This window comes from Haemaphysalis longicornis, unplaced genomic scaffold (genome assembly GCF_048455015.1).
Source record: "Haemaphysalis longicornis isolate Haplotype H1 unplaced genomic scaffold, Haemaphysalis longicornis Haplotype H1 scaffold_10, whole genome shotgun sequence".
Taxonomy (NCBI): domain Eukaryota; kingdom Metazoa; phylum Arthropoda; class Arachnida; order Ixodida; family Ixodidae; genus Haemaphysalis; species Haemaphysalis longicornis.
Genome location: NW_027526204.1, coordinates 56,452,228 through 56,479,534, shown reverse-complemented (window position 1 = coordinate 56,479,534; position 27,307 = coordinate 56,452,228). Strand labels below are relative to the sequence as shown.

General features: G+C 45.7%; 1 protein-coding gene across 2 annotated transcripts in view; it reads left to right on the top strand.

Moving 5' to 3' along the window:
• LOC144158572 (uncharacterized) overlaps window positions 1-26,406 on the top strand; it is a 28,213-nt gene extending 1,807 nt beyond the window's left edge. The window contains exons 2-5 of one of the 2 annotated variants that reach the window (XM_077689537.1): window positions 2,652-2,786; window positions 2,848-2,910; window positions 6,487-6,607; window positions 23,561-26,406. In XM_077689537.1, the coding sequence (XP_077545663.1) occupies window positions 2,684-2,786; window positions 2,848-2,910; window positions 6,487-6,607; window positions 23,561-25,616 (2,343 nt within the window). In that variant the 5' untranslated portion in view covers window positions 2,652-2,683 and the 3' untranslated portion in view covers window positions 25,617-26,406. The remainder of the gene's footprint in view (window positions 1-2,651; window positions 2,787-2,847; window positions 2,911-6,486; window positions 6,608-23,560) is intronic. The other variant, XM_077689538.1, reaches the window with a different exon arrangement.
• Window positions 26,407-27,307: the final 901 nt, after the last annotated feature.

The window sequence follows — 27,307 nt, the reverse complement described above, 5'->3', positions numbered from 1 at the left end:
AACCGCAAATAGCTCGTTCGGCAAGCTGCATAATTTGTGTTTGCTTTTGCGAGCCTCAGCCAATCACACAGCTGGGCATATGACATCATAGTGCTCGTGGGGCATGGAAAATGAGCTAGTGGGTCACATGGCCATTCCCTTTTTTTCTTAATTTCATAGCTTATTTGAGTAAAGTGTGCATTAAAAATGGTGTCAGTATGATTCTAACGAGGCATTCTTTCGAATGAACCAAGTTCAGTGGCTAAGGCGTTGCGCTGCTGAGCACGAGGTCGCGGGTTCGATTCCTGGCCGCGGCGGCCGCTTTTCTGATGGAGGCGAAAAGCAAAAACGCCCGTGTGTACGAGATTTCGGCGCACGTTAAAGATCCCCTGGTGGTCAAAATTAATCCGGAGCCCTCCACTATGGCGCGCCTCATCGCCTGCGTTGCGTCGGCGCGTTAAACCCTACAATCGATCGATCGAATGAACCAAGCTTGTGTTTTGTCTGAATGACCCACCTGTTAGCATTCCAGTGGGACTTACTACTTTACGGGGTTAAATAACTATCGTGCAGTAATACGAAAAGTTTTGCAGATCCTTGAAAGTGCTCCAAACGGCCTAGTTTTGTTATTTCGAAAACATGTCACTTCTGCACTGAAATAAAATACCGCTAGCGCCATCAGTATATAAACTAAACGGCATTTGTTGATTATTTTTTATTTCAGCAAAGATGTGCAATGTTTCGAAAAAAAAGCAAGCTACGTCATTAGGAGCATTTTGATGGATTTTGATGACAGTGTTATATTGGCGCCTGAGGCTTTTTAATCCCTTGGGTCATGAATTAGTAAGTCCGATAGGAATGCGATCAGGAAAGTCGATACGATGCAGGGTTCTGCAGGGCTCCATTGCAAAAGCAATGCCCATATTAACCTCCAAAATGGCTCAGTGGTGAATGCGTTGTGCTGCTGAGCCTAAGGATGCGAGTTTGATCCCGGTCGCGGTGGCTGCTTTAGAGATAGAGGCAGAAACCGAAAACGTCTGTGTCAAAATTTGGGCACACATTAGAGATCTCCAGGTGGTCATAATCAATCCAGAGCCTGCACTATGGCGCAACTCACAGCTCAGGTGTAGCTTAATTCGGCGGGTTAAGCCCCCCAGTCGCCTGGTTCCCTCTTGGACAAAATGCCAATGCTGCCTGCTGCGGTGGTTCCGCATTCATCAACGATGATATTGGTTGTTTATTAATTCGAAAAATAATACTTTTCACATTTATAGAACAGCTGAATTGGCCACTAAGGTGAGGAGAGCCACCAGAACAAATGAGAACTAACCCAATAGCTGCCATTTTCATTTCTGCTTGGTTATTGTCATTTCCAGTTCTGAAAATTAAGCCGTTGACCAAAGCCACTGTTGAGGAACGTGACTGGGTGGTCGTAATAAGGCCTCCTCTGGTTCCGTTTCATCCCATCACCTGAATGCTAATGCACTGATAGCTGTTTTTGTGCTGGTTCATATTACTTCACTCCTGCCCATATTACTTCACTGCAGCATGAAGCTTGAATGTTAAATATTTCTTGCATTCTTTTCTGTTAAGAACCATTTTTCATGGCTGCAATGAAGCCGAGTGGGTTACCTAAGGCTGGTTCTTTCCAACTGAACAGAGTAGCATTTTGTCTTCATGACCACTTTATGTTGGCTGTCAAATCCATTATTAGGAGGTAGGAAATGCATGAGGTATAAAAACAGTAATGTTCTCGTTGCCAGTTGCATAAGGTGTGAACCTCATTTGGGTGAACAGAATCAACTAGGGTGCAATTATGTTCACCAGAGGATAAACTTTATTGATGCAGGAGCTTCATTTAACGGCTCTGGGCAGCTGCTCGTCGCTTTCAGATGACAGCTTGCAGTGTGCCCCCGCATGTGGGCCACCACTATCAACTAAGCTCAGAAAAATGCACAGGCAAAAACTACACGCAGAACTCATCATGAATGGTTGTTAAATATCAAGCATTCTTTGGTGTGGGAGTATGCATCCAAAAATATGAGGCATCTAATACCATCACGAAACAAGAGCTGTAGAGCATTCGGTCGTGTATGTGGGTAGGTAGGTGGGTGGGCTGTTGTGTGTGCATGCATGTTTGTGTGTTAAAAGTATTCCCCAACTGTTAAGGTGTTTGATCTCATTTGGGATTTGAGTTACAAAGGTCAGAAAGGCAGGCCTTTGAAATGTGGATTAGGGGCTAAAGAACACTTTGCACTAAAAAATTGGTTGATGCATTCTACAAAAAACACCCCGTTTTTTTTTAATGCTGCAGTGGTACTAGTCAGGCTGAGGTTCTGTGTTCGGTGGTTTTAATGGCAAAACTTGTTGGTGCAACTGTTTATGCGTGCAAGGAACTTGCAACAGAAAAAGATGTACGTCACACCCATAGCAGTACAGCATATTGCCCCTTGCAACCGGCCTAGTGCAGAGTCTAAAAAATGTGTGCATGGTCCATAAATTTTAGTGCGGCAAATGAGATCTGTTGAACTTTATGCGGTTGCTGAACTCGTCTGGTTCGTAAATTGTGCACGTGCTATGTGCTATTTTCAGCAGAGAAGTAAAATTAGCAGTCTAGTGTAACTGTTTAAATTTTCATTGGTTGTATTTTTCATTTCTATAAAACACTGCAGCACTGACAAACATTTCATGTCGTACATCATTGATGCCTGGAGACAGCATCGTGGCACTGTCTGCAGTTGCAGCCTACACCCAGGGCATATCTTGCAGCCAAGAGACGCAGGCGACCACTACAACTATGGCCACAGGTACCGTCCCTATTTGAAGTGCTAGTCTCTCTGCATTACTGAACACAAGTTTTCTTTTTAGGTACACAGTGGTGTCCTAGGTTACTTGCCAGCACAAGCTCCCAAACAATAGAGGAACTTACAGGTTAGAAATTGGGATTTTGTTTTTCATGTGAGCATTCCAGTGTGAAGCAGTCAACACAGTTGAAAAAACTGCGTCTATGACCATTAAAAATTGTTTGAGCTAGTGTATTCTCCTGGTACGGGGTGATATTCTGAAGCCGTGAGAGTTTACCACATGTTTAGGCCAAATTACACCAAGCATGCAGCTTTTTTTTGGGCGAAGGTTGACTGTCAGCAATTATGTCGCAGCATAGTGGCCAAGCTTGTGGGCTGCTGTTGCAAAATCGCAAAACCTGCATTTTTTTATTCGTGTTCACAAATGGCTGTCTGCACATTTCTAGTCTACATTTAAGGATTTGTGGTTTTAAAATTTGGTTGTGGACATCGATGATATGATCTCATAGCCTAGGGGTAACCTTAATTGGCTAAACCCGAAATGTTAGGTGTTTTACTTAGTGGTAAAGACATAAAACTGAACCACTTGACGGTGCAGCACTCACTGAAGTCCTGGTTGGCTTTACTATCTGTTGGTGCGTGACTGTTATGCAAGGCTTTTTTGTTACCATTCCATCTGGTGAAAGAAAACTTAAAAAACCTTGGAAACAGCACGTTCACTTTTTATTTGGTTCTTGGAATGGGGAAATGAAAAATACACATGGCTTGCACACGACAGGACTGCAACTCTGTTGCCACTCTGGTTGCTGTCCTCCAAAAACAGTGGTAGCAGTTATGCTCGTTTTTGCTGTTCTTTCTCGCTTGTATCATTTGTTGAGGGAGTGGTGTGGGAAAGGCCACTGTCTTTTTATAACTTTTAGCAGTGCAGGCATCCGTGTGGCAACTGAGGAAACCCAGCACTTTCTGTGGATACTGGTGATTGTCTTTCGTGTTCGCATCACAAGAATATTCCAAAGTAATAATAGTACGCAATAAGTTGAAAGATATAACCTCGTAATCAAAGAACTTTGTAGTATTTAGATTTAAATCGGTGACTTGGCAGTTTGAACACAAACATTTTATTGACGGCACTGCAGATTTTTGCAAGTAGCTCAGAATAGATCAATGTTTTTGTGTTCTGTCATCGCGGCAATGTTCCTGAATGCTCTGCGTTCCCCAGGTGTTAAGTGGAAGGAAAGAGGTCGCCCATTTCCTTTTTTAATTCTTTAGATGCTCCCACTGGCAATCATAGCTGAGGGAGTGTTCCAGGTTCTGTGTAGCATTAAATTGACCAGGAAAGGTGCAGCCGCTTACTTGTCACCTGCAAGCCTTTTTACGTCATCACCATGCCTTGCGCTGCCAATCTCAGCAGTTTGTGCTTCTTGAAGATCTTACGAGAAAGTCAATCAGTTGCTGCAAAGCTTGTGCTACCATTATTGCTGTTGTTACTCCAGTAACATCAAGACGATCACCTTTGCTCGTTGCAATGCAACTTTATTGGCAGCAAAGGAGAAGAAATTTAAGAGCCACATTGCTTCAGACGGGCGCAACAAATGTGGTATTCGACTTAAGTACATATCTTCCCCTTTGTTCCCGTCATGCTTTGTTCCTCTTGAAGTTTTTAGAGTTGCCCGAATGTTGCTGCAAATCACAATTTTTTTCTCTTCTCATGGTAGTCTAATTACATTTCATTGTGGTGGCTGAACGTAATGTGACATTGTAATGATGTAATGGCCAAAGGTCGTATTTGCATGTTTACTTTGGCTACAAAAGACCTTGCTGTTTTATAAGGTATCTGTAGGGGTTTTTGTAACATTTGTGGAAAGGTTGCATTCCAGCTTATGTGTACGGGATTCACACAAAAGCACAACTGGCTACCCAAACCAGGTTGGATGTAGATGCTGCCTTCCTGCATGGCGATAATACTTGAAATGTGTGTTTGCTTGCAAGCTACTATACGTTGTTGGTTACATTAGCTAACATAAGAGGAACTCACGGAAATATTGCATGCACCCTTGTTTAAAGGGACATGCTGTTTTGAATGAAGGCGGTGAGCATAAGCAAGTTGCTCTAGAATCAAGGAGACTAGGCTTGCAAGCCTTGGGTAGTGAACGTCTGTGCTGCGAAATTGTCGTGTCAGTACTCCTTTGAGTACGGACACGATATTTAGAACCTGAAATCACTCCAAAACTGCATCACTTCAAAACTGCTGATGTCAGGGTTCCCATGACATAGCCAGGTGATGAGCGCTGTTGAAGCATGCTGGTTCGTCTTGTGTATCACATCGCAGTTTTGGGACTTCAGGCTGCCCGGGAGCACTCGAAGAGAAATGTGACCTCAAGGGGGCCATCCTGTCATGGTTGCTGCCTTTGTGTTCGTTTCATCCAAAGTGAAACTGACACAATTAAACAAGGCTGTAAATATTTATTACTGTCGACCATCTAATGTGCTATTCTATGTTAACCATGGCGGAAGGTGCACAAGTAGTGAAAAAAAAAAATTAATGCCAGTACTCCTTTGTTGCTTGCATAAGCCAATGAGTACTCTTTATGTACAGTCATTTTGCTTGCAAAAAATGCCACCACAAATTGTAGTAAATACAGTGTACTATCTTTGGTGTGGGCCAATGTGGATGTAAAGTTAACATAAGCACTTTGCTTTCGTCCAACGCACAAATATGGAAGGTCACTGCTTGGAGCATCTCACCATATCTGTTTGGCTCGATACGGCGCACAGGCATTGGTGCCTTTGCCAGTGTCACACTTGTAGTGTTAAACATGTCTACCGACTACTTATTCCCGACATCGCAGCTGTCCGTGCTCACCAAACACGCCTTGCGAGCTCCAGCTGCAGTCGGGTCCATTGTTCATGGAGACAGAAAGGCACAAAGCGACAAGGGCAAATCATCATTGGCAGCATTTATTGCAACATGCCAGTGAAATATAGTGCATACAGACCTATCATAGGCCATAACGATAACACTGGTAGTGAAGCATCAAACAACATGAGTAACCGAGATGGTTTTACTTACCCATGGAATACCGGAGGGTGCCGCACGTGCGGGCGCGATGTTAGTCTCTGAACTCGCTCGGAAGCGTTCGTTCGTGCCGCATTCCTTAGGACAAGAGTCACTCACTGAGACGTCTGTGTGCTATGCCATCCCGAAGCCAAGAAGCTCTCCTCTTATTGCGCAGAATCCCACAACACCTCACCAATTGTTGGTGCTGGTGTAGATGTAGAACTGGTTCCAGGGTAATGCAGAGAGGAAAAGTGTCAATGCCTCCACCCTGGCGACGAGCCCGCCAGTTGCTGGCGCTCTCCCACTTGGCTCCCGTCGCGTGAGCGAGGTGTGTTGGGCAACACCAGCTGCGAGGGATAACGCACCAAAAGGGGTTTGCATGAAAGATGTGATCTCCGCACACTGCATGAGGATATAGCGCTGATACACTTAATTCTCCCTGGGACTGGACTGGAAAGGACTTTATTGAAACAATTCCTGCAGTAGGCAGGAGCCGGGTTACGGCTCCGCCTCGACGTAAAGGCATTAATAATGTGCTGCATAGCAAAGTCTACTATGTCTAATATGGAGCATGTGCCTATCTGAGGATTTCTTTCATATGGGTAGGTTTTAGCTCCTGTGACCCTGCATTCTTTTTACTTCTAGAAGTGGAGAATGCCCAATCTGTTGCTTTGGAGAAATTTCCGGCTTCACAAGGCGATGAGGACATTGTGGCGAAGGCTGGTCCTCACACCTGCTCCTGCAAACCACATTCTGGCAACACAAGGTAGGTTGCAAGGCAGTGCTGCCAATGCAGTTGTTTGCAGAACATAAACACTCTTAAAATGATGGCTTATTTTCCTCAGTCCAAGAAATTTGGCGAATCTAGTTTGGGGTAGGCCTCTACAAATAGAAATGGAAGCAAAGCCAGGGGCCTGTGAAACACTAGCTTATGTATTGTGAAAATATGTATATAACTAACTTGATAGAAGTATAATCCCAGCTGAAAATTTTAAAGGCCAGTTTAGGAAGTGGTTTCATTTGTAAATAGCACAATTTAAATTAGATATGGTGAAGATCGCAATGACGTGAAAATTGTAGCATCTACTTTCTTTTCCCTTAACTTATATGTTAATAAAACTGCATGCATCTTTTCACACACTTCGAAGATGTATGGCAAAAGCTGGGTCCCCTGATGTACAGAGAACCTGGCCAGGTACGAAAAGCATGGAATGGCTAGCTTAAAAGCTAGTCCGTGAAACTTTTTTGGTTTGCCATCAACAGTGCTGTCACGAGCGGCATGTCAGCACGTGCAGCAAGGTGGACAACATATTCTGCGCATCCGCAGTTCCACACGATACATTTTATACCATCGGAAGAAAGAAGGTCTCGCTTTTGCCTCTGCCAACAATGTATATTGGTTTCATTTTATCAGAACTATTGTATTGCAGCAGTTGCCCATGCTCCTTGCAGTTGGGATGGATAAGTCCCATACCTTTGGAGTCCTGAAATTGTGGGAAGTAGGGAACATCCGTTGTACCTATTCATGGGTTCAAGAAAGTGAAAAAGCTGACAGTTCGTACATAGCTAACTCATCTCGCTGCTAGGCATCGGAATGTATATTCGAAATGCTGGAAAGGATGGCAGCTTGGATTTATATAAGCGGCAGATTTATGAGCACGCTGGCAAGAAATACAAAATCATACTCCCAAGAAGAATTACAATGACGTGCTTGAGCTGGCAGTAATCTTGTTTTCATTTTTTAGTTTAACATCCACTCGACGGGGCAATGGGTGCTTTTTGTTGTTTAGCTGTTGATGTCTAAGCATCACTTGAGGCAGGAGTAGTTGGGTCGTCCACTCTCCGAAGCCATTCCAGGATATCAAATGCTAAACATGCAATGCAGTGCACAAACATGAGGTAAGGTTGATCATATAACGCAAAACCCAGATGTGTATGCGGTAGCCTCCCTTTTTAAACTGACATCCTCTACATCCTGTGCAGCTGCTGCACTCTTAATTATTACATACAACACCAACCATGCCTGACAGGGTCACTGCTCTAGGAACTTGTTCCACAGCAGTTGCACTGGTCGGTAGGAGGGCAGCGATGGTAAAAGTAACAGTAGCTGATGTTGCACATATAACAGTCGAGGAACGAATGTTTGACACTCTTAGTAGCCCTTTCTCTTTTACGCCGCATGGCATTTTTTCACTTGGTAAGCTTGCTTGACAGACTTTTCACTGACAGACAGGACTTCTTGGAGTGAGGTATCAGGGCTTTCACGTTAAAAGGACACTCCAATGCGTTCGATGAATACTTTCCCTCTTTCCTTCCCATCAGGAAACATTGTTACCACTATAGTTATCACTAAAGTCCTCCAATGCGTTTACTGGTCAGGAAACGTCCGTGTTCGTTTCATATAGGAACAGCGGCGCTCCTGCAGGCAGCATCGTCGCTAAGGGAGCTTCCAATGGCCATGCGTGCTGCAAGCGGCTGCGATGTTTTCTCAGTCTCGGCATGCTAGTACTTCCTGTGTTTCGTCACGTTGTTCTGATTTAACTCCTGCAAACGAATAAAAGAAGTTACTGGCACCGCCAGGAATCGAACCTGGAATGAATAGAAGAACGGAGCGAGAGCCCGTTGTCTTACCGATTGAGCTACGAGCCCACGTGGAGGTGGGTGAGACAGACGGCACACTGAACGAGCACATTTGCATGTTTGCCCCCTGCATTCTTGCTGAATGCCGCAGGATAGCTTCATGCTATCTCTCGCGCCGCTGTGTGCTCCGCCCACGGCACGTGTAGTGGCCATGACCGTGCCTTGCACATTTAAACAGTTGTAAAAATTAAAAGCTCATACGAATGCATAGCATCTAACTTCTCCTCTATCTCTGCCTCCGATCCCATCGCCTTTATGGTGATGGCAGAGACGGAGAAGTGAGATCGTCTAACACCAGGTTTGAGCTTCCTTTATTTTATAAAAAAGAAAAGTTTCCACTCATCCATTACTACTCAACGAACCACCATTCATGAATCATGCATTGATTTATCCTTAGCAAAGAATATCTCTTTGAAGCAATAGAGGGCGTCGTTAAGTAGTTTTGTCTCTGGTTTCACTCCTTGTAGAGCCACATGTGTGAATTCAAGGTAATTGTGCTGGGTGTCATTTGCAGCTTCGCTTTCCAACCACCTTCACATGGTAGATTGGCACGCATACTTTTCCCAGTCATTTAATCTTCGTAAAAATGCACCACTGGCCTTTGATGGGCAGGTTTTTTCGATTTGCCCCCTAATTACACCTGCCATGGCCAATGACTGCACCCGCATCATGAGGCTTCAGCGTATTATATTGGTTTTCTTTCAATTTTTGTTTTTTACGCAGCAATTATATTCACCATAAAGATGGGAGCTCCATAGTTCGAAGCTTCTACTTGATAATGGAATGAAAAAAGCAAATACACATCGTTCAGCATATAGAATTAACGATTTAATTGCTATGCATTGCTTAGATAATGCAAGCCCAAATACATGTTACAAGGATTTAAAACTGCGGCAGAAAGACTCTGAACAACGCAGAAAGACAGGCTGCACTGTGTGTTTCCACAACTCTTTTAAATCGTTGCAAAAATGAAGGCACGAAAAAAGGGGATTTTGTCACAGGCTAGAAAAAACAATAGGAAACCTGATGTGCAGCACATGGTAAAAGCCAAAAACGGAATGTAAGAACACAGACATTACTTTTTATGTGCTGTCCTGGGCCCGAAGCAGCGCAAATTTAAAAGCATGTAATTAAATTACAACTAGGGCCCATGTTGCTTGATCACTGCTGTGTCAGCTTAATTTTATCCCTCTACCTGCTAAGCGGGTTACTGTCTTCATTGAATGGTGGGCTTGTGCGAATAGTCCTTGGTGTCGAAATCGAAGTGAATTTGAATAGCTGTCAGGTGTTGCTGAGCTTCCTGCCACTGAGACACTGAGCTTCCGGGCCTGGCGGGACCTTCATAAAAAAGTTCTATGCAGTGGATACGAATTTCAGGATAATACGAATTTCTAATAGGTCCCGGCGAAATTGGATTGTTTGCAGTGGGAAAAATTTCGGCTCTTACAAACGGACCTACGTGTTCCAGCGGATGATACGACCGAGTTGGCGAGGCGCCCAACCGCCGAGCGAGCAAGCGACGGCGACGTATGAGCTCTCTCCCCCCTCTTGTCGCTCTTTCTCCAGGAATGGCTGGGCTGTTGTTTTTTGCTCACGAAAACATGCCGCGCACGTCAAAGGCGCGCTGACAATGCCGCGAAACCACCTGCACGCTGCGCGCGGCGCGGCCGGCGGTGGCGGCCACGAGGTGGTGTCGGGAGCTCGAGTGACCGCTTCTAAGTGTTCTCTAAAATGCCACTCAAGGCACGCACGAAGTTGCTTGTGTGGTAAAGGAGCTTATAATGTGGGCCATGCGGGAACCGCGCCATGCAGTTCATGCACGTGCATTTGGGCACGTCGGCGTTGTGCGTGCGTGTTTTTGACGCCCGCGTCAAAGATTCCGCGCGCGCGGAGTAGGAGGAGCCTGGCGAGTTGCGCCAATGGGGAAGCGCGCGCCTCATGGCGGCGGTTTCGAAGCGGTTGAGACAGCAGGCTTGGCTCTGCCGGGGATGTTAGGCTTACCAACCCGGCAGAGATTGCATGGACGCTTTCACTAGCGGCGCGGATGATGTTTTATAGTGCCGTTTTGGCCCTCATTATAAGCTCCTTTACCGCACAAACTTCGTGCGTGCCTTGAGCGGCATTTCAGAGAGCGTTTAGAAGCGGTCCCTCAAGCTCTTGACACCATTTCGCGGCCGAAGTCGTCGCCATGTTGCTGCCGCCGGCCGCGCCGCGCGCAGCATGGGGGTGGTTTCGCAGCAGCGTTCACACCTGTGGCGTGCATGGCGCGTTTTCGCGAGCAGAAAAGGCTCCATGCGAAGAAGGCTACGACAACGTTCTGAATGTGGCTTAGCTTGTCTTGGCTCCACATGTAGTCAAGATGTAGGCCTGATGTCAATGGCACTGCAGCTTGCCTAACGAAACCGAAACTTGAACGCAGTTTTGATATTCGTTCACCCCGAATACTTCGAAATATCGGAAATTTTAAATTCAAGTCGAAGCGAATTCGAATACTGTAATATTCGTTCGAATATTCGAAGCTCCCGAAATGCAGGCGGCATCAGAGAAAAAGTGAATCACTTCAGCCGCCATTCCACAAAATAAGTGCAGCAACCGAAAGCAGTTGAAACTGCATGACTATCAAGAAAAACAGGTCCATCAATGCCCAGGAGCACAAACAATTTTCTTTGCGGTTAATTGTGTAATGAGCTGTTCAACAGTTTCCAGCACACTCGGCGATATCGTATATCTGGCACTCTTGGCTGTGCCAGAAATCGTGGCTTGAAGGCTCGTAGTAGGCTGGAACATTGCTGGGGATGGTGTTAGGTGTGTTTCACTGCAGGGGCACTCTATCGAATTTGGCGGCAAATTAATCGGTGCGGATGATGTCAGTGGCATCAAAATACTTGTCAGATAAACTCGTATACACGGTTTACGGAGTGGCAGCCTGGGCGCAGCCATGTTAGATGATGGGACGTCACACGATATTGCTGGCCTTCTAGGACACGCTGCTTCTCCCAGTGGCCTTCAATAGGCCGGGCCACATCGGCGAGCTCCGGAGCAGCTTTAGCGGAGAATTGTGCAATTATTTTTGAATGTTTCTGCGAATGAGGGCCAACCTTCAGAGGCTACTTAGTCCCGAAAAATGGCCCATAAAGCTTCTTAAAGCACTGTTCTGACTAGCGCCCATCGCTTAATTGCTTAAACATGCGAGCAGGAGCTTAAGCTAGTGGTCGCATGTTTCATACGTGTTTGGTGGCATTTTTGTTTCTATTTCTTCGTACGCAGCAACTATGTATATCAGCGGTGGCAACATGCAGCCAACGAGTCTTATGCGGAGGCAGCCCCCGACACGACGTCGGAACCAGAAAAAAGTGACAAGGGGAGGGAATCACTCCCCTTGGCCCTTCTGAAGGCTGACATAGCAATTCTAGCCTCAAATACGGCTAAACAGGAACGAAGCAAGATCGCCTTCATTTGGCGTTGCTTCCCATCTTCACACTTAGCCAGATACGTCTTCACATTCTTTCTTTGCATCAGTTAAAAAAAGTCCCTGCCCCCCTCCTCTCTTCCCCGCCCCTATTTGCCGTCTGGCCCTTGCCGTGTCGGCTTCGTGCAACTCGGCCCTGCACTTTAAAAAGTTGCTGACGCCTGGTATAAATGAAACTACATTGAGCTGTTGGATGCCAAATTTGTATGTCTTGAGCATGTACAGGTTTGTTCGCACATGTATTATAGCTGGTATTCACTGGAAAGTTTACCGGGAGATTTCTTTCCTTGGCAACACTGAAAACCACCATGTCCGTGGTCACTGTGCCTGCGCATGCGCTTTGAGCCCGCATATCGCAGAAAAAAAATACCAGCGTGCATCGCGTGCCGCGTTTCAATCCTATTCTCAGCTGTGGCATCAGCAGATATATTATTAATCGCACCCACATTATGAAGTGCACTCTACTTGCCCTTGAACGCTTCACATCCATCGTCTTGGCCGTGGCGTCAACAGATATGAATTATAGCACTGACATTTTGAAGTGATGCTAGGATAGAATATTGAAAAAATAGATTAGAAAGGCTAGAAAAAAGTAGAGATGCGTAGTTTTACTGCGGTTGATCTCGTGGCACGCAACAAACCTCGAACGCTACAGGCTGGCGTCATGTTGCGTCCGGAAGACGAGAAGCCTCGAAGGGAATGGTGAATCGTAGAGGTGAGCAAACTTGCTGTGATGAGGAGCGAAGTATGCGATGGTTCCAACCACTTCGGAGTTCGTGGAATTGAGTGTGGCCGACAGACGGGTAGTGGGGAGCGGAAGCTAGCACTCGACGGCCCACACCAGCAGGATGAAAGCTGGGCGACATTCAAGTCCAAGGCGGCAGCCCCCGTAGACAACGGGCCGCCGAAACGAAACCCCTGGGGCGCCTCCGAGAGCAGCAGTGGTGAAAATGCTACGCGATACCTGCTGGCTCGGTAATCGAATACATGCGGTGGAGCCACGTGAGCTGAGGGCGCCTTCCGCTGCGGAAGGCCAATGTGCGTCGCCTTAGCAACAGGGACGCACAGGATCCGTAATGACGACACACGCATAAGGCTGTCCCACCGAGATCAAAACCATTATGTTGTGGAGAAACCTAGGTTTATTCCTTTCACTCCAAGTGACATACCACAAGTGCTCCTTTCTGCGGTGGAATGTGCACTCAGCTCTCACGTGGTTCCATTGCAAGTATTAATTTAGGAGCGAGCAGCTATCGTGTAGCATTTTTTGTTTTTTTTTGCCATCGGGCGCTCTTGGAGGGACTTCCTCTTGGTGGCGCGTTGTCCGCACAGGCTGCTGCCATGGATTTGGATGTCACCTGGCTTTTGCCCTGCTGGTGTGGGACGCCAAGTGCCAGCACCCGCTCCCCAGTACCCATCTGTTGGCCACACTCCATTCTAGCTATCTCCGAAGCAGTTGGAACTGCTGCAGACTTAGCCCCATGACACAGCAAGCTCACCTCTCCACTTCACCGTTTCCTTTACGGCTTCTCGTTTCCCAGACACATCATGACGCCAGTCAGCACTGTTCAAGTTGTGTTGTGTGGGAGAGCATCAACCATTGTGGAAGTACTCTTTCTTTGCTTTTCTAGTCTTTACTTTTTTCTATTCTATCCTTGCATCACTTCGAAATGTTGCTGCTGTTATTCATTCATATGACGGATGAGAAATGCTCGAGGGCATGTAGAGCGCCACCACATAATGTGAGTGCAATTAATATGTATGTTGGCAACACCACGGAGAATCGGGTTGAAACGCAGCAGACAATACACGCTGGTGTTCTTTTTTTTGTAAGATGCGGGTGCAACGCACGTGTGGTGGCACAGCGGACACGCTAATGGTGGTTTTCATTTCAGTATCGCCAAGGAAAAAAATAAGATGCTAAACTTTGAACTTTTCAGTGAATACCACGTATACCTGAGTCGAAGCTAATTTTGTCCGTTTTGTGCGGCGGAATGGCTTGCTTCTCACTCTGCTTTCCGTCGCTGGGTAAACACAACAGGAAAACTCTTTCTGTTGTACATTTGTACCAAAAGAGCTCCCCGAAACACAGCGCATGTTTGAGTTTTTTACAATAACTAATTGGGTCCTATAACGAACACTGTGAGAACTCGTTCCATGTCTTCACCAAGCACACTAAAGTGACCATCCCCCTGTCGCTCTGGCCTGTGCTATGCTGCCCGAGGAGTGCCTCTATGCAAATGGTGGCGCCACGGCGCTGCGGCCAAAGGCAGCGTGTGAAGCTCACCCTTAGAGTTACGGAGCAGTTTCTGACCAGTAAAGCATTGAAGAAATATGTTATCGCTAATACGAAGTGGCACTCCATGGTTTGCTCGTCGCAGCATTACTGCATTTCATTTTTGTTTTGCATTTGTGGGGATTTCTTTCAAGTGGATATTGTATGCCTTAATTGCTCCAACAGAAAGGAACCTGGCCAATAGCTGCAACATCGTTCTAATGACATAATTCAAAGGAGTTGGCCAATAGCTGCTACATCGCTCTAATGACATAATTTAAAGGAGTAGTGACACGAAATTTCCAAGCTGAGATAAATATGATGTAAAATGCTTCCTTTTTATCAGGAGGTATCTCCCAGCAAGTTCCAACAGTAGCCGTTCAGTATAACATTTTAAATCCATTTTAACCTCTACCCACACAAGAAAGCCCAGAGCGGGCCAGCATGAATGACATCATTGCCCCATAACTGCTGACGTTTGGGGCTCCCGTGACATGGCTGACACACTGGTGGTGGTTGGTGCACGCTGCTACATCGTGTGTACCGTATTTACACGATTTTAGGTCGACCCTTTTTTTTTTCAAATTTGACAATCCAATGTTAAGGGGTCGACTTAGAATCGAAAAAATTGAATCGTCTATCGTTAGTAACGGCAAGAGAAACGAGAAATCGGGGGTGCTACAAGATAGGGAGAGCTTTGCACCCTCGTTCCCATGGTTATGGTCTAAAGCATGAACCGGATAGGGCGTTTTCTGCTCGCGAAAATGCGCCGCGCTGACGCTGCCCCAAATACAACCCGCATGCTGCGCGCTACGCGATCGGCGGCGGCAACATGGCGCCGTCACCAGCCGCGAAGAGGTGCGCATAGCTCCAGCAACCACTTCTAACCGCTCTTTAAGATATCACAGAAGGCACAAACGAAGGCATTTGTGCAGATAAGGAGCTGATAATGTGGTCGAAAACGACACTATAAAGTATCATGCACGCCGCTACTAGGGAAAGCGCCAATAACATATCCGCCACCGTGATAAGCCTAAACATTTCTGGTGGCACCAGCCGGCTGTCCCGAGCGCTTTCAAACTGCCGTCATGAAGAGCGCGACTCCCCTTTGGGGCAAGTCGTCAGGCTCCTCCCACTGCCACGCTCGTCACGCGTCATACCAATGTTGAACTTAAAATTCTTAAAAGCAGTAGAAGTAAAAGTTGCCCGCGCAACGCCGACGTGCACGAATCGCGTGCAAAAACGCGTCAAGAAGCGTCTTATTCGTCTCCAATAAACAAAATGAGTGTTAGCGAATCCTTTGATTCAATGCGCAGCGCTAATGTAGCCGAAATCATATCACATTGTTGAGTACACTTCCGAACGCGATGGTGGAAGGTTAGTCGCTCAAAAGTAAATCATGCCCGGCCGCTTCCATCAGCTGCTGTGTTTGTTTAGGTATCGCGCAGCAGTGGCCGCTGCAGGTTGCTTCGATGGTTGCCATCTCGCAGCGAATGTGTTCTTCCCGCTCAACCCACAGCGCATGGTTATTCCGGGTGCTTCTACAAAAGCTTTTCTTTTTTAACATCTACCGTGCATACCATGAGTACACAGCTCTTGTGGGAGCAACGATCATTGATGGTAGAGCCGCCGTGTGGTTTGACGGAAGCGCTTCTAATGGTGATATGATTTTTTAGGCGGCGCTCGCGTTTCTTTTTTTTTGAGAGAGATGCAATTTTTCTGGGTCGACCTACATTCGAGTCGACTTACAATCGTGCAAACACGGTACACGTCGTGGTTTTGGGACTGGTGTCATGCTGCCCGGGCACGCGGGGATGGTGAAGACCTTGGCTGGTCTGGGCTCGCACGTGCGTCCAGGTCGGCAGCGGTGCAACAAGAATGGTGTCGTTAGGTGCTACCTCCTGTCATGGCGGCCGCTCAGCGTTCGTTTTGTGGAAACCGAAACTGAAGCGAATAAACGACGCCATAAATAATTGTTTACGCTGCAATCGACCACCTAATGTGCCATTCTATGATAAGGGGGGTAATAGGCACCCATAGCAGCGAAAAAAACGGAACACAAAAAATGTAACATGAAAGAACACAGACTGGAAAAAAAAATCTTTTGAGCAATTTGCAAATTCCTGATACGCATAGAGCAGTAAATTTTGGCTGAGGTACTTTGTGATCCCCTATTCTGTGTAATATTATGTTCTGAAAGCATTTACCGTAAAATTCCGAGCAAGCGCCCCCCCTCAGCAAGGCGGAATTACCGGCAAAGTGAAGGGGGGGGCGCTATCCCGGAATGGCACCAAAATTTAAGATGCCGGCGACAATTGTTTTTACGGAAAAAAAAACGCAGTGCGCGTGGTTTTAAACTTTCATTAGGAAGATGAACTTTATTACGCAAAAGATGTTACTGTTCGTTACTTTGGAAACCATTGGAAAACTTAGCAGCAAAAAAAAAGTTTGCAGCACTCTGCTGCCTCAGTCTTCGGGTGCCACGGCTTGATCTTACTGCTGTTCGTCACTTTCGAAACCTTCGAAAGGCTCCTCAGAGTCTGTAGCCAAAAACAATTCAGCGCACTCGTCTTCCAGTCCGCCCCGGTCTTCTGGCACCACGGCTCCGACATCTGCCAGCCCGCCGTGCAGGTCGCCGTCCTCGGAGCAATCGATTGTGTTTGCAATGCCGCACCCCTTGAAGCAGCGCGCCACAAGGACCTGCTGCCGCGACGGCTTCTTTAAGTTGCCTTTTGACGTCATTTCGCCATCGCAGGAAGTTCGCGGAAGTCCAGAAGGCGCTTAATGCCTCCGCAGATTCCTCGGGCGTCCTCTGGCTCTCGTTCATGGCGTGGCACATTGCAACGCCGAACCGCTGCTTCCAAACCTGCTTATGTAGTGGCTGGAAGCTACAAAGTTACCTAACTGCATGCTGTTTGCTATTTTCACAGCCTCTTCAGACAGCAGCCGGTTGCTAACGCGCGTCCCGCGCTTCTTTCGCGCTCTAAGAACTCGAACAGCGTATCGTCCACGTACTCGCTGAACACTGGGGCGCCGTTGCTTAGCTTCCGTCGAAGTTTTGCTGCAGGAGATTGTCGAAATTCTTCACCTATTCACGTATGCGCTTTCGGTCGAACTTGAACTGTCGAGAGGTCTGGGGCACGTTTTTCCCGTGCTCTCGGTGCCATTGGATCACCTCGATTTTCTTTGCAACTGTGTAGGAATGCATGACCTACCACCGCCAAAACAAAGAAACAAATGGCGTGTAACGTTGTGTTGAAGCAGATTGGATTGGATTCTTAGACTGGCTCCAGCAATCCAGTGTTGCCTGCACGTGGTGCGTGATAACTGCGTGGAGGGAGGGGGGGGCGCTTTCCCGGAGTGTGCAGAAATTTGAAATTAGCACTGAAGTGATGGGGGGGCGCTTGCACGGGTGGAGGCGCTTGCTCGGAATTTTACGGTAGATATTTCAGAAATGTTGAAAAAAGTGTCGGAGGGTTCCTATAAAAATCCTTGCTTTCCTGTTGTATCACAAGCAATCCTGGGGTTTCGGTTTCCTTGCAATGTTCATGGATAGGAAAAGGAGGTGTTAGATCATTTCCTTGCTTTCCTGTTGTATCACAAGCAATCCTGGGGTTTCGGTTTCCTTGCAATGTTCATGGATAGGAAAAGGAGGTGTTAGATCATTTCTGGCCCAATGTCTCACTTTGGCATCCTGAGATGGCAGTTTTGGGGGTAATAGGTAAACATGCAATTCGTCTGACCATTGCACAGGTGGAACAGCTGCGCCTTTGAGTGTTAAACTTGTTTCCCTGCACCATCCTGCCCCGAACCATTTCTGTTGCACCAAACTCGTTTATCCGCGCTTTCCTGCACCGCAGAGCCCAAATTGAGCGACGAGATGCGACCGCCGTGATGCCCCATGCCTGAAAACTTGGCTAAACATCGTGTTTTTGGCATTAATGTGGTTATGTTTCGGTTTAATCAAGGGTATGAGCGGCTATGGAAGTTCGGTTTTGAGTAGTTGTAAGGCCGCTGGCTGTACGCACCTTCTCCGCCTTCACTTTGGACTTATTTTTCTTGCATTGCAAGGTTGTTTGCCGGTATCGGGCGCTGCACCACAATCAATGGAAAATAACAAGAAGTGGGTGAAATGTCTGGCGTCACATTGCAAACAGATAGAATATTTAATATTCGCTTTCATATATTTAATATTCGCATGGAAGCTTGCAGTTTATTGACGGGAAGTTTATTGACGAGAATTTCAATTTCAACGAACAGGGTCTTGGACACTGCCCTCACTTGTTAATTCAGTTCGTATTTGTTGTGAAGTGATTGCTCAGCCATGCCTGCGAACTTTGGGGTTAGCTTTGCTTATGGGGAGAATGGCCCAGCATTAGTTATGCCTTCTACCAAGCCTTCGTTACGTAGTCTACGGCATACATTCATCGACTCTCACAACCTCGTCACGGGCGAAGACAATGCTATGTTCTGCTTTGCAAGCACTGAAACAGCTGATGAATAGAAAAATGCAAGTGAGCGCTTTGTTTTATGGAAGGCCGCCGCGAGTTCGCTTAACACTGCTATCTACCGGACACGAAGCAATGGTTTGTTATTTGATACCCTTCGACTCTGTGCATGAAAATGACGTAAGACGGCGAACTCACTGGGGTCGAAGGTAGATATCTCCGCATATCGTAAATTTCCAGTATAGTACAAGAGCAGCGTTCCATGTTCGAAGTAGGTTTTATAGTGCAAGGTAGAACAACAAATATACCTACCGTATTTTCCGGTGTATAAGTCGCGGTTTTTTTCTGAAATTTTTGTTGGTGCGTCTTATCCACCGGTGCGACTTATGTATGGAATAAATCCGGTTCGCGGCGGCCGCGCATGGCCAGCGCACGCTAAGAGACACAGCTCTATGGTCTAAATGAATCAGAATCGCACCGCTATGGTGTTTCGCATAGCCCATTTATCGCTTCTGGACGTTAACCCAAAGAATTTGCATCTTTTTCTAGTCAAAAACAATGATAATGGACTCCGACAACCGCGCGCGCAGTAAGTTCAGTTCAGAATAAATTCAAAGTAATATCAAACTAGGTTGCAAAAACAAAATGCAGCTTAAAAATTATTACAGTGAGTTACTGTGGAGGAGGTAAACGTGCTGCTAATTTTAAAAATGACAGCTTGCTGATAAGTTTCGATTTTCGGGCCGCTTCCGGTTGCGTCACTACCGTCCGCCATGACACCTTTATTGCGCTGATTTACGAAAGCGATGACAGCACGCAAGAGACGCGCGACGTTTGGAGAGGTGGCCAAATGGCACTCCATTTCTACAGAAAGAGTTGTAGCCGGGTTCATAAAGGCCGGAGTGATCCGGTCCGCGAGTGGTGACGTTATTGGCGAAGAAGACGTCAGTGAGTCGGAGGACGACAGCGAAGTGGCGGAGGAACTCCCACTTGAAGTTGCTGAATTGTTTGTTAGCGAGTCAGAGGAAGAAGATAATTTGCCTAAACGCTGTCTGTAAGTACATGCCATCTGAGTGTATCAATAAACCATTTTTGAGAAGCTAGTTCTGTCTAGACTTTGGACGGTATATGCACAAGTCTAGCCAGGGGATGCGTTCATAGGCGGCGGCCGCCGCAACCATGTAATTTCGCCGCTCCTTCTAACATCTCAATCACTATGAGTTTACCTAAATAACAAGTGTGTCTTATATACCAGTGCGTCTTATACACCGGTGCGACTTATATACATTTTTGTTCGGAAAAACTGTCATTTTGAGGGGGGTGCGACTTATAGTCCGGAAAATACGGTAGTATAAAAATCGATTAAACTTAATTGGCAGAGGGCTAGCACAGCAGCCCGAACCAGCCCTCTGCCAAATGGCCTCTCTGGCTGCTCCAAATATGTTTCAAAATGCCTTTCTTGCTGCTCCACGGCTGCTACAAAAAGTCAATTTTGCCTGCTCTCAGGACTGCTTCCAAACCCATGTACCCTGTTCCACCCCTGCAATTGCAAATGCAGGCTCCGGTCACACACTATTAGACAGGAAGGTGCAGATACCTCAGTTATTTACAAATTTGTCAGCTGAAGTGGCGCAACTTGGAATCAGTTTCTTAATGGAAACCCATTCAACCGGATTGAAAGTGCAGCTCCTACGGCAGCTGGATGACAGAAATGTGGGAGTTGGGTGTGCATTTTTATTTATGCAGTGTACAAGATTGATTGCTGGTGGCACTGGTAAACATAAATTTAGTGCATAAGGAAAGGAATTTCCTGTTTGTGCTGCAAATGATTTTTTAGTAAAACATTTGCTGCCCATAGTGCTTTTAAAGTATGTTAGACATATCTGACCTGCTATCTAAGCCTTCTTTGTCCCAGGCTTGCATCATTTATATTTTGTTGACACGTGCATTCTTGTTTTGGTGCCCTATTATATCGAAGTGGTGCATCAGAAACTGATTCATGCAATAAAAATGATTCAACACTGATGAGATGACAGGTGCATTTTGCCTGAGCCACCTATTGTCAGCACGAGGGAATATTGTAAATGATTTGCAGACATTCAGCAAGAGGGAATTACATAAATGATCTTGCAGACATGCTCATGTTTTCTGCATGGGAGGAAGTTTGTGAACCTGATGGAAATCATTTAAACTGCTAGATAATGCTCCACTTTTTATGTTGCATTATGGGAGCATTGATTGTGTGGGTCTAAAAAAGTGCACATTTTAATAATGTAGCAGACTGAGTGTCCCCAAATCTCTACCTATTGTAGAGAGTACAAGTGATTGTGTGCTTTGCATTGGTGTTTTCTTGGCTGCATTTTATATTTCTTTCTGCTGACATGTTAAATTTTTAGTTAAGTATTTTGCTTGCTGCGGTGTTCAATATCAACTAAGTGTTTTATCACAAGCTGCAAATTTGGATTTTGCTTTTGGTAAAGCAATTTTAGTCAAACTGGAATAGTTCTGTAATGTTCATGTTTTTTTATCAAAACCCCAAAGACCCCGTAGTTCAAATGCTTGCTCTTCATTTTCAGGCGAGTAGGTTCTTTACGTACAGTTATATTCTAACGTGCTTGCTGGTTGGATTGCTCAGGTAGCCTGCATGCTGTCAAACTTTTTCTAGAAGCTAGTATTTTTATTCAATAAAGTGTGGCAATAATGAATTGCAGTACAGATATTTATTCACTTTACTGAAGCTGTTTTGTGCAAAGTCCTGCATACAAATTTCTTTCAGTGTATTGGCTTGTTTGAGATGTGGATTCTTATGTTTGTCCTGTCAGTGCAAAGGTTTCTCCTACATTTTGTGTTTGCATAAACCCCTGAATTGGGCAAGTTTCTTAAAAAGCAAATTTTAGGAGTAATGACTACGTGATATACAGTTAAACCTCGATGTAACGAAGTCGGTAAAATTCGTAATTTGCTTCGTTACATTGAAATTTCGCTACATTGAAATTCGCGGTTATAATGAAGTGTTCATCCCGTAAGCGTTTCCTGAAAAAGAAAACATGGTGCGCATACACGGCCGGCGCACTGTTTCTGTTTCTATCTGTGCTTAATCGTCTACGCGGGCAACAGTGTGAATTGCATGGAGCAATTTTTCCCGCAAAAACGCGCCCCGCAAGCCACAGGTGTGCTGACGCAGCCACGGAGACCGCCCGCACGATGCAGGTAGCTCGAGCGACCGCTTCTAACCGCTCACTGAAACGCAACTCGAGGGACATGTGAGAAAAAAAGCGGATAACGTGGGTGAAATTTTCACTGTAAAACATCATACGTGTCGCTTACGAGAGCGCCCATCAAATATCCTCCGGGGTGGTGAGCCTTGTCATCTAGCCAGCCGGCATCCCCGAGCGCTTCGAAGCTCCCGCCATAGGGTGCGTGCCTCCCCATTGGCAAAACCATGCCGAAACTGGTCAGGCTCCTCTCACTGCCGCGCGCAGCGCGAGTCACTTCCCGCCGCCGGCACGCAATCGCGGTCGCCAATGTGAAAAAAAACGCGCATGCTTGCTGAGACGATGAAACCCAACAAGCATGAGCGAACTCGAATGAATTCAAAGTGGTGGCATGCGGCGGCGGCGGCAACGCCAGAGGCGATTAGGCTTACCACCGCAGAGGATATTTGATGGGCGCTTTCGTAAGCGGCGCGTGTCACGTTTTAAAATGAAAATTTCGGCCACGTTATGCGCTTTTTTTCTCGCATGCCCCTCTCATTTGCCCCTCGAGTTGCGTTTTAGCGAGCGGTTAGAAGTGGTCGCTGGAGCAACCGCATCGCGCGGGTGGTCTCCACGTCTGCGTCAGCGCGGCTGTGGCTTGCAGGGCGCGTTTTGCGTTTTTCCGGGGAGAAAACGCTCCGTGCGGTTCACACTGATGCTGATTAAGCGGTAGACGATTAAGCTCTGACAGAAACAGTAGTAGTAGTAGTAGAAAACTTTATTATAAAGTGAGACTATTTAGCTCTCAGAGGGTGGTGCCCTTAGTCCAGGGCCCCATTTGCTGCTGCGATCTGTCTTGCCCGGTCGATCAGTCCGCGCTGGTCGTCCAAGGCTGAGCTAGAAAGAGTGGCTTCCCATCCGGAGGGGGAGGGGCTGGATATAGGGACAGAAACAGTGCGCCAACCGTGTATGCACGCCACGCAGTTTGTAGGGAAGGGGTTTACTCAAAGACTCCGTGGCTGGCTGCATCCGCGGCATTGGGCGACCCGTGTCGCCGTTCGCGTTTTATTGGGACCCCATTTTGGCGCTTGCATCTCCCAAAATCTACTTCTACAACTTCAATTTCGTGCCTAGTTCTCCATGAAACTTCATTACATTGAAATTCTGGCAAACGGGACTTCGTTACACAGAGGGTGAAAATACATCGTGTGCATACACTTGAAGTTACAAAAAATTCCGTGGTTCGTTACATCGAGGGTTTCGTTACATTGAAGTTCGTTACGTCGAGGTTTAACTGTATTGGTATTTAACCATGGAATTGAGGGTCCTGATCACTTTGGAGTTTCTTCTATTGTTATCGTTTTGGCATCTTTTATTGGTTTTATTTTGAGTATAGTTGTGTTTGGTAGATGGCTTGCAATGTATCTGTGCATATATCACTCATTGCTGTGCTTCTTACTTCGCAGTCAATGGGGAAGTTCACAATAAATAGCTGAAGGAGAACTTGGCGTATTAGATTTTGCAGACACCTTAGGCCTTCTTTACTGAGTGTGCCATGGTAATGATCACATTTTACCCTGTAGATTTATTGAAACTAACACCTCAATTGATGGGTGAATCATTTTATAAGTTGACATTTGCAAATGTGTTTTTTTTTTTTCAATTTTAATTCTTTTTTCTTCTGCCCACTTAGGAGTTTTCTCAACAACGGCGAGAAAGCAGAGATCACAGGGCAGCTGTCATCGTGCCAGTCATGTCAACAATGCAACCATCGGACCACTCAAATGAAATGTTGTAGTAGTAACTCGCCCTTCACTTGCAGTGTATGCAACAAAGTCTTCCGTAAGAAACTTAGCCTAGACATCCACATGAGAGGGCACTGTTGCAAAAAGCCTTACAAGTGTAATGTCTGTCAGAAGAGCTTTTCTCAAAGGAGAAACCTCATCATTCATAGAAGTTTACACTGTGGAAAGAGGACGTACGAGTGTAGCATGTGTCGCAAAAGCTTTACAAAAAGAAGCCACCTGGTTACTCATAGATCGTTGTACTCTGGTGAGCGCTCATATTTTTGTGGCTTATGTTATAGAATTCTTACTAAGAAAAGCCACCTGGTTCATGAACAATTGCACTCTGACAAGAAGCCTCATGTGTGTAGCATCTGTCAGAAAAGCTTCACGAAAAGAAGCGATCTGGTCAGGCATGAACGAGTACACTCTGGTGAAAGGCCCCACATATGTAACATCTGTCAGAAAAGCTTCACTAGAAGAAGCGACCTGGTTAGACATGAAAAACTGCACTCTGGTGAGAGGCAGAGGCCCTACATATGTAACGTCTGTCAGAAAGGCTTTACTAAACGGAGTGACCTGGTTAGGCATGAAACTTTGCACTCTTGTGAGAGGCCTCATGTCTGTAGCTTATGTCAGAAGACCTTTACTAGCAAAAGCCGCCTGGCTACTCATGAAAGATTGCACTCTGGTGAGAGGAACTACATATGTAGCACCTGTCAGAAAACCTTCACTAGAAAAAGTGACCTGGCTAGGCATAAAATACTGCACTCCAGTGAGAGGGCCTACATATGTAGCATCTGCCAGAAAAGCTTTACTAAAAGAAGTGACCTGATTACTCATAAAACATTGCACTCTAGTGAGTGGACATATTTGTGTGGCTTATGTCACAAGACTTTTACCAACAAAAGCGACCTGGTTGTTCATGAAAGATTGCACTCTGGTGAGGAGTCCTACGTGTGTAGCATCTGTCAGAAAAGCTTCACTAAACGATGCGACCTGGTCAGGCATGAAAAATTACACTCTGGTGAGAGGCCCTACATATGTAGTGCCTGTCAGAGAAGCTTCACGAGAAAAAGCGACCTGGTTAGGCACGAAAGATTGCACTCTGGTGAGAGGCCCTACGTATGTAGTGTGTGCGAAAAAAGTTTTACTAAAAAAAGTGACCTAGTTAGGCATGAAATTTTGCACTCTGAAGAGAGCCCTTATGTATGTAGTTTATGTCAGAAGACCTTTACTAACAACAGCCACTTGGTTAGTCATGAAAGATTGCACTGGGGCGAGAGGGCGTACAAATGTAGCGTCTGTCAGAAAAGCTTCACTAAAAGAAATGACCTGGTTAGGCATGAGAGATTGCACTCTGGTGAGAGGCCCTACATATGTGGCGTCTGTCAGAAAGGCTTTACGAAAAAAAGTGACCTTTCTAGGCATGAAAGTTTGCACTCTGACGACAGGCCTTTTGTTTGTAGCTTATGTCCGAAGACCTTTGCTAACAAAAGTCACCTGGTTACTCATGAAAGATTGCACTCTGGTGAGAGGCCCTACAAATGTAGCGTGTGTCAGAAAAGCTTCACCAAAAGAAATGACCTTGGTAGGCATGAAAGATTGCACTCTGGTGAGAGGCCCTACATATGTAGCATCTGTCAGAAAAGCTTTACTAAAAAAAGCGACCTGGTTAGGCATGAACGATTGCATTCTGACGAGAGGCCTTATGACTGTAGCTTATGTCCCAAGACTTTTGCCAACAAAAGTCACCTGGTTACTCATGAAAGATTTCACTCTGGTGAGAGGCCCTATGTGTGTGATATCTGTCAAAAGAGCTTTGCTATGAGTGGTGACCTGGTTAGGCATCAACGAATACACTCTGGTGAGAGACCGTATGACTGTAGCATCTGTCAGAAAAGCTTTATTCGAAAAAGTCTTCTTGTTAGGCATGAAAAATTGCACACTGTGGAGCACCTGTAGGTTGTACACCTAATAAAAGAGTTTGATGATTGTGGTCACTGGGTCACTCATAAAAGATTGCATTCAAGTACGCCAACATTTCCTTAAAGTGTTTTTTTATTTAGACAATGCTGCCTGCCAGAATTGGGCTGAAGAAGGTGTGGGAGGCATGTGAGGTTGTCAGCCACATGTAACAATACAATGGCTTCTTTAAAAGGAAGACAACACATTTGTTACATGTACATAAGCTTGTCCATAGTGCATGCAGATTGTCACAAGTAGCTGTGGCTGGGGGGCTGTTCTAATCAGGTATTGTTCCAGGAAAAACGAACAAGTATAAGTGTTCGGGCAAATGCAAGGGTAAATGTAAAGGGTGGCATTGCCTGCTCGGTCTAATTGGTCATCAAAGAAATTAAAGCTGTGTGATGGGTCAATAAAGGTCACACTTTTGAGGAAGCCTTATGCTCAATTTGTTAGGAGCTGCTGCCGTAGATGTTCGTTCCACCTGTAAGCTGATTATTTTCAAATTTATCATGTACATGTGCAGAAAAAAATTCTACATGCCTTTTTCTTTTGGTAATCGATTCATTAATTATCAGCAGGCATTTTTAACTTGCACAAGAGATTACTCCATGACTGGGGTAAACTATTGCTCATCCACATGTCTTGCAGTTAAGTCCCCTGTTTATTTTGTTCTGCCTACATGGTTCATGGCCTTTTTGTTTAAGATTCAGGGCTAACCTGAATGTTATCTCGTTCTGTATTTGTTCGCATGTGTTTGTTAAATAAAAACGTGTTACAATGCTCATAACGCAGATTTTTTTGCTGCACAAAAATATCACCCATTTTAATTAGACAAAAAAGCACCTAAAATGTGCCATTTACAGTGCTCATGCCTGGAAGATTGCCTACGGTTCACTATGCGATTGTGAAAAGCATTCTTAAATGCTGAAAAATGTGCTTTTTGTCGCCCTCCAAGCTATGTTTTCTGGCGCAGTCAAACCTGGCTTCCACTGTGAAAGAGTAAGTGGTTAGCAAAAACTAGATGCAGCTGCGAAAACACTGCTATATTAAAAACGAAACGCCTTTATTAAAATAAAAATGCTTAAAAAGCGGATGTCCTTCGATCATGTCTCAATGGCACAATTGGGTAGACGTTGGCTTCATAATGCGGGATACCCAGGTTATATTTCAACCACAGGACGCATTTTTTTTTCTTGACTCACTTGATGTGCCTGCTTATCATCATTGTTATGTAAAACCCACAGTGTAAAGATTACTTTCCTGGAGTGCCTTATGCAGTAGCATCGAACGCCATCAGTAAGGCATAGAAAGCCTTGCTTTTAAAATGCCAGGTTGCACGTCGGAAGTAGAAAGCTTTTGTTCAATTTGCTAACATGTACTTAACACGACGTTGTGCGGTGCTTGATTGTATCTTAGTAATAGTCAGAGGATGTACTCTTCCCTTAGTTTAGCTCGTGTTTGCTTACCCATCACCATAAGTGAAAGAAACAGTGCAGGTATCACAAAACAATGAAACCAATCACAATAAGTGCGCCGCCTATTTTGGCCTCTTTTAGTAGCAAAAAAGACGCATTTTCTTGTTGCTGCTGAATATAAAATAATCAAATTCCTATACTCCTCACACATACATACACTGTGCATGATTTCAATGAATGTTTTAAAAGAATGAACATTCACCCTAGTCAACA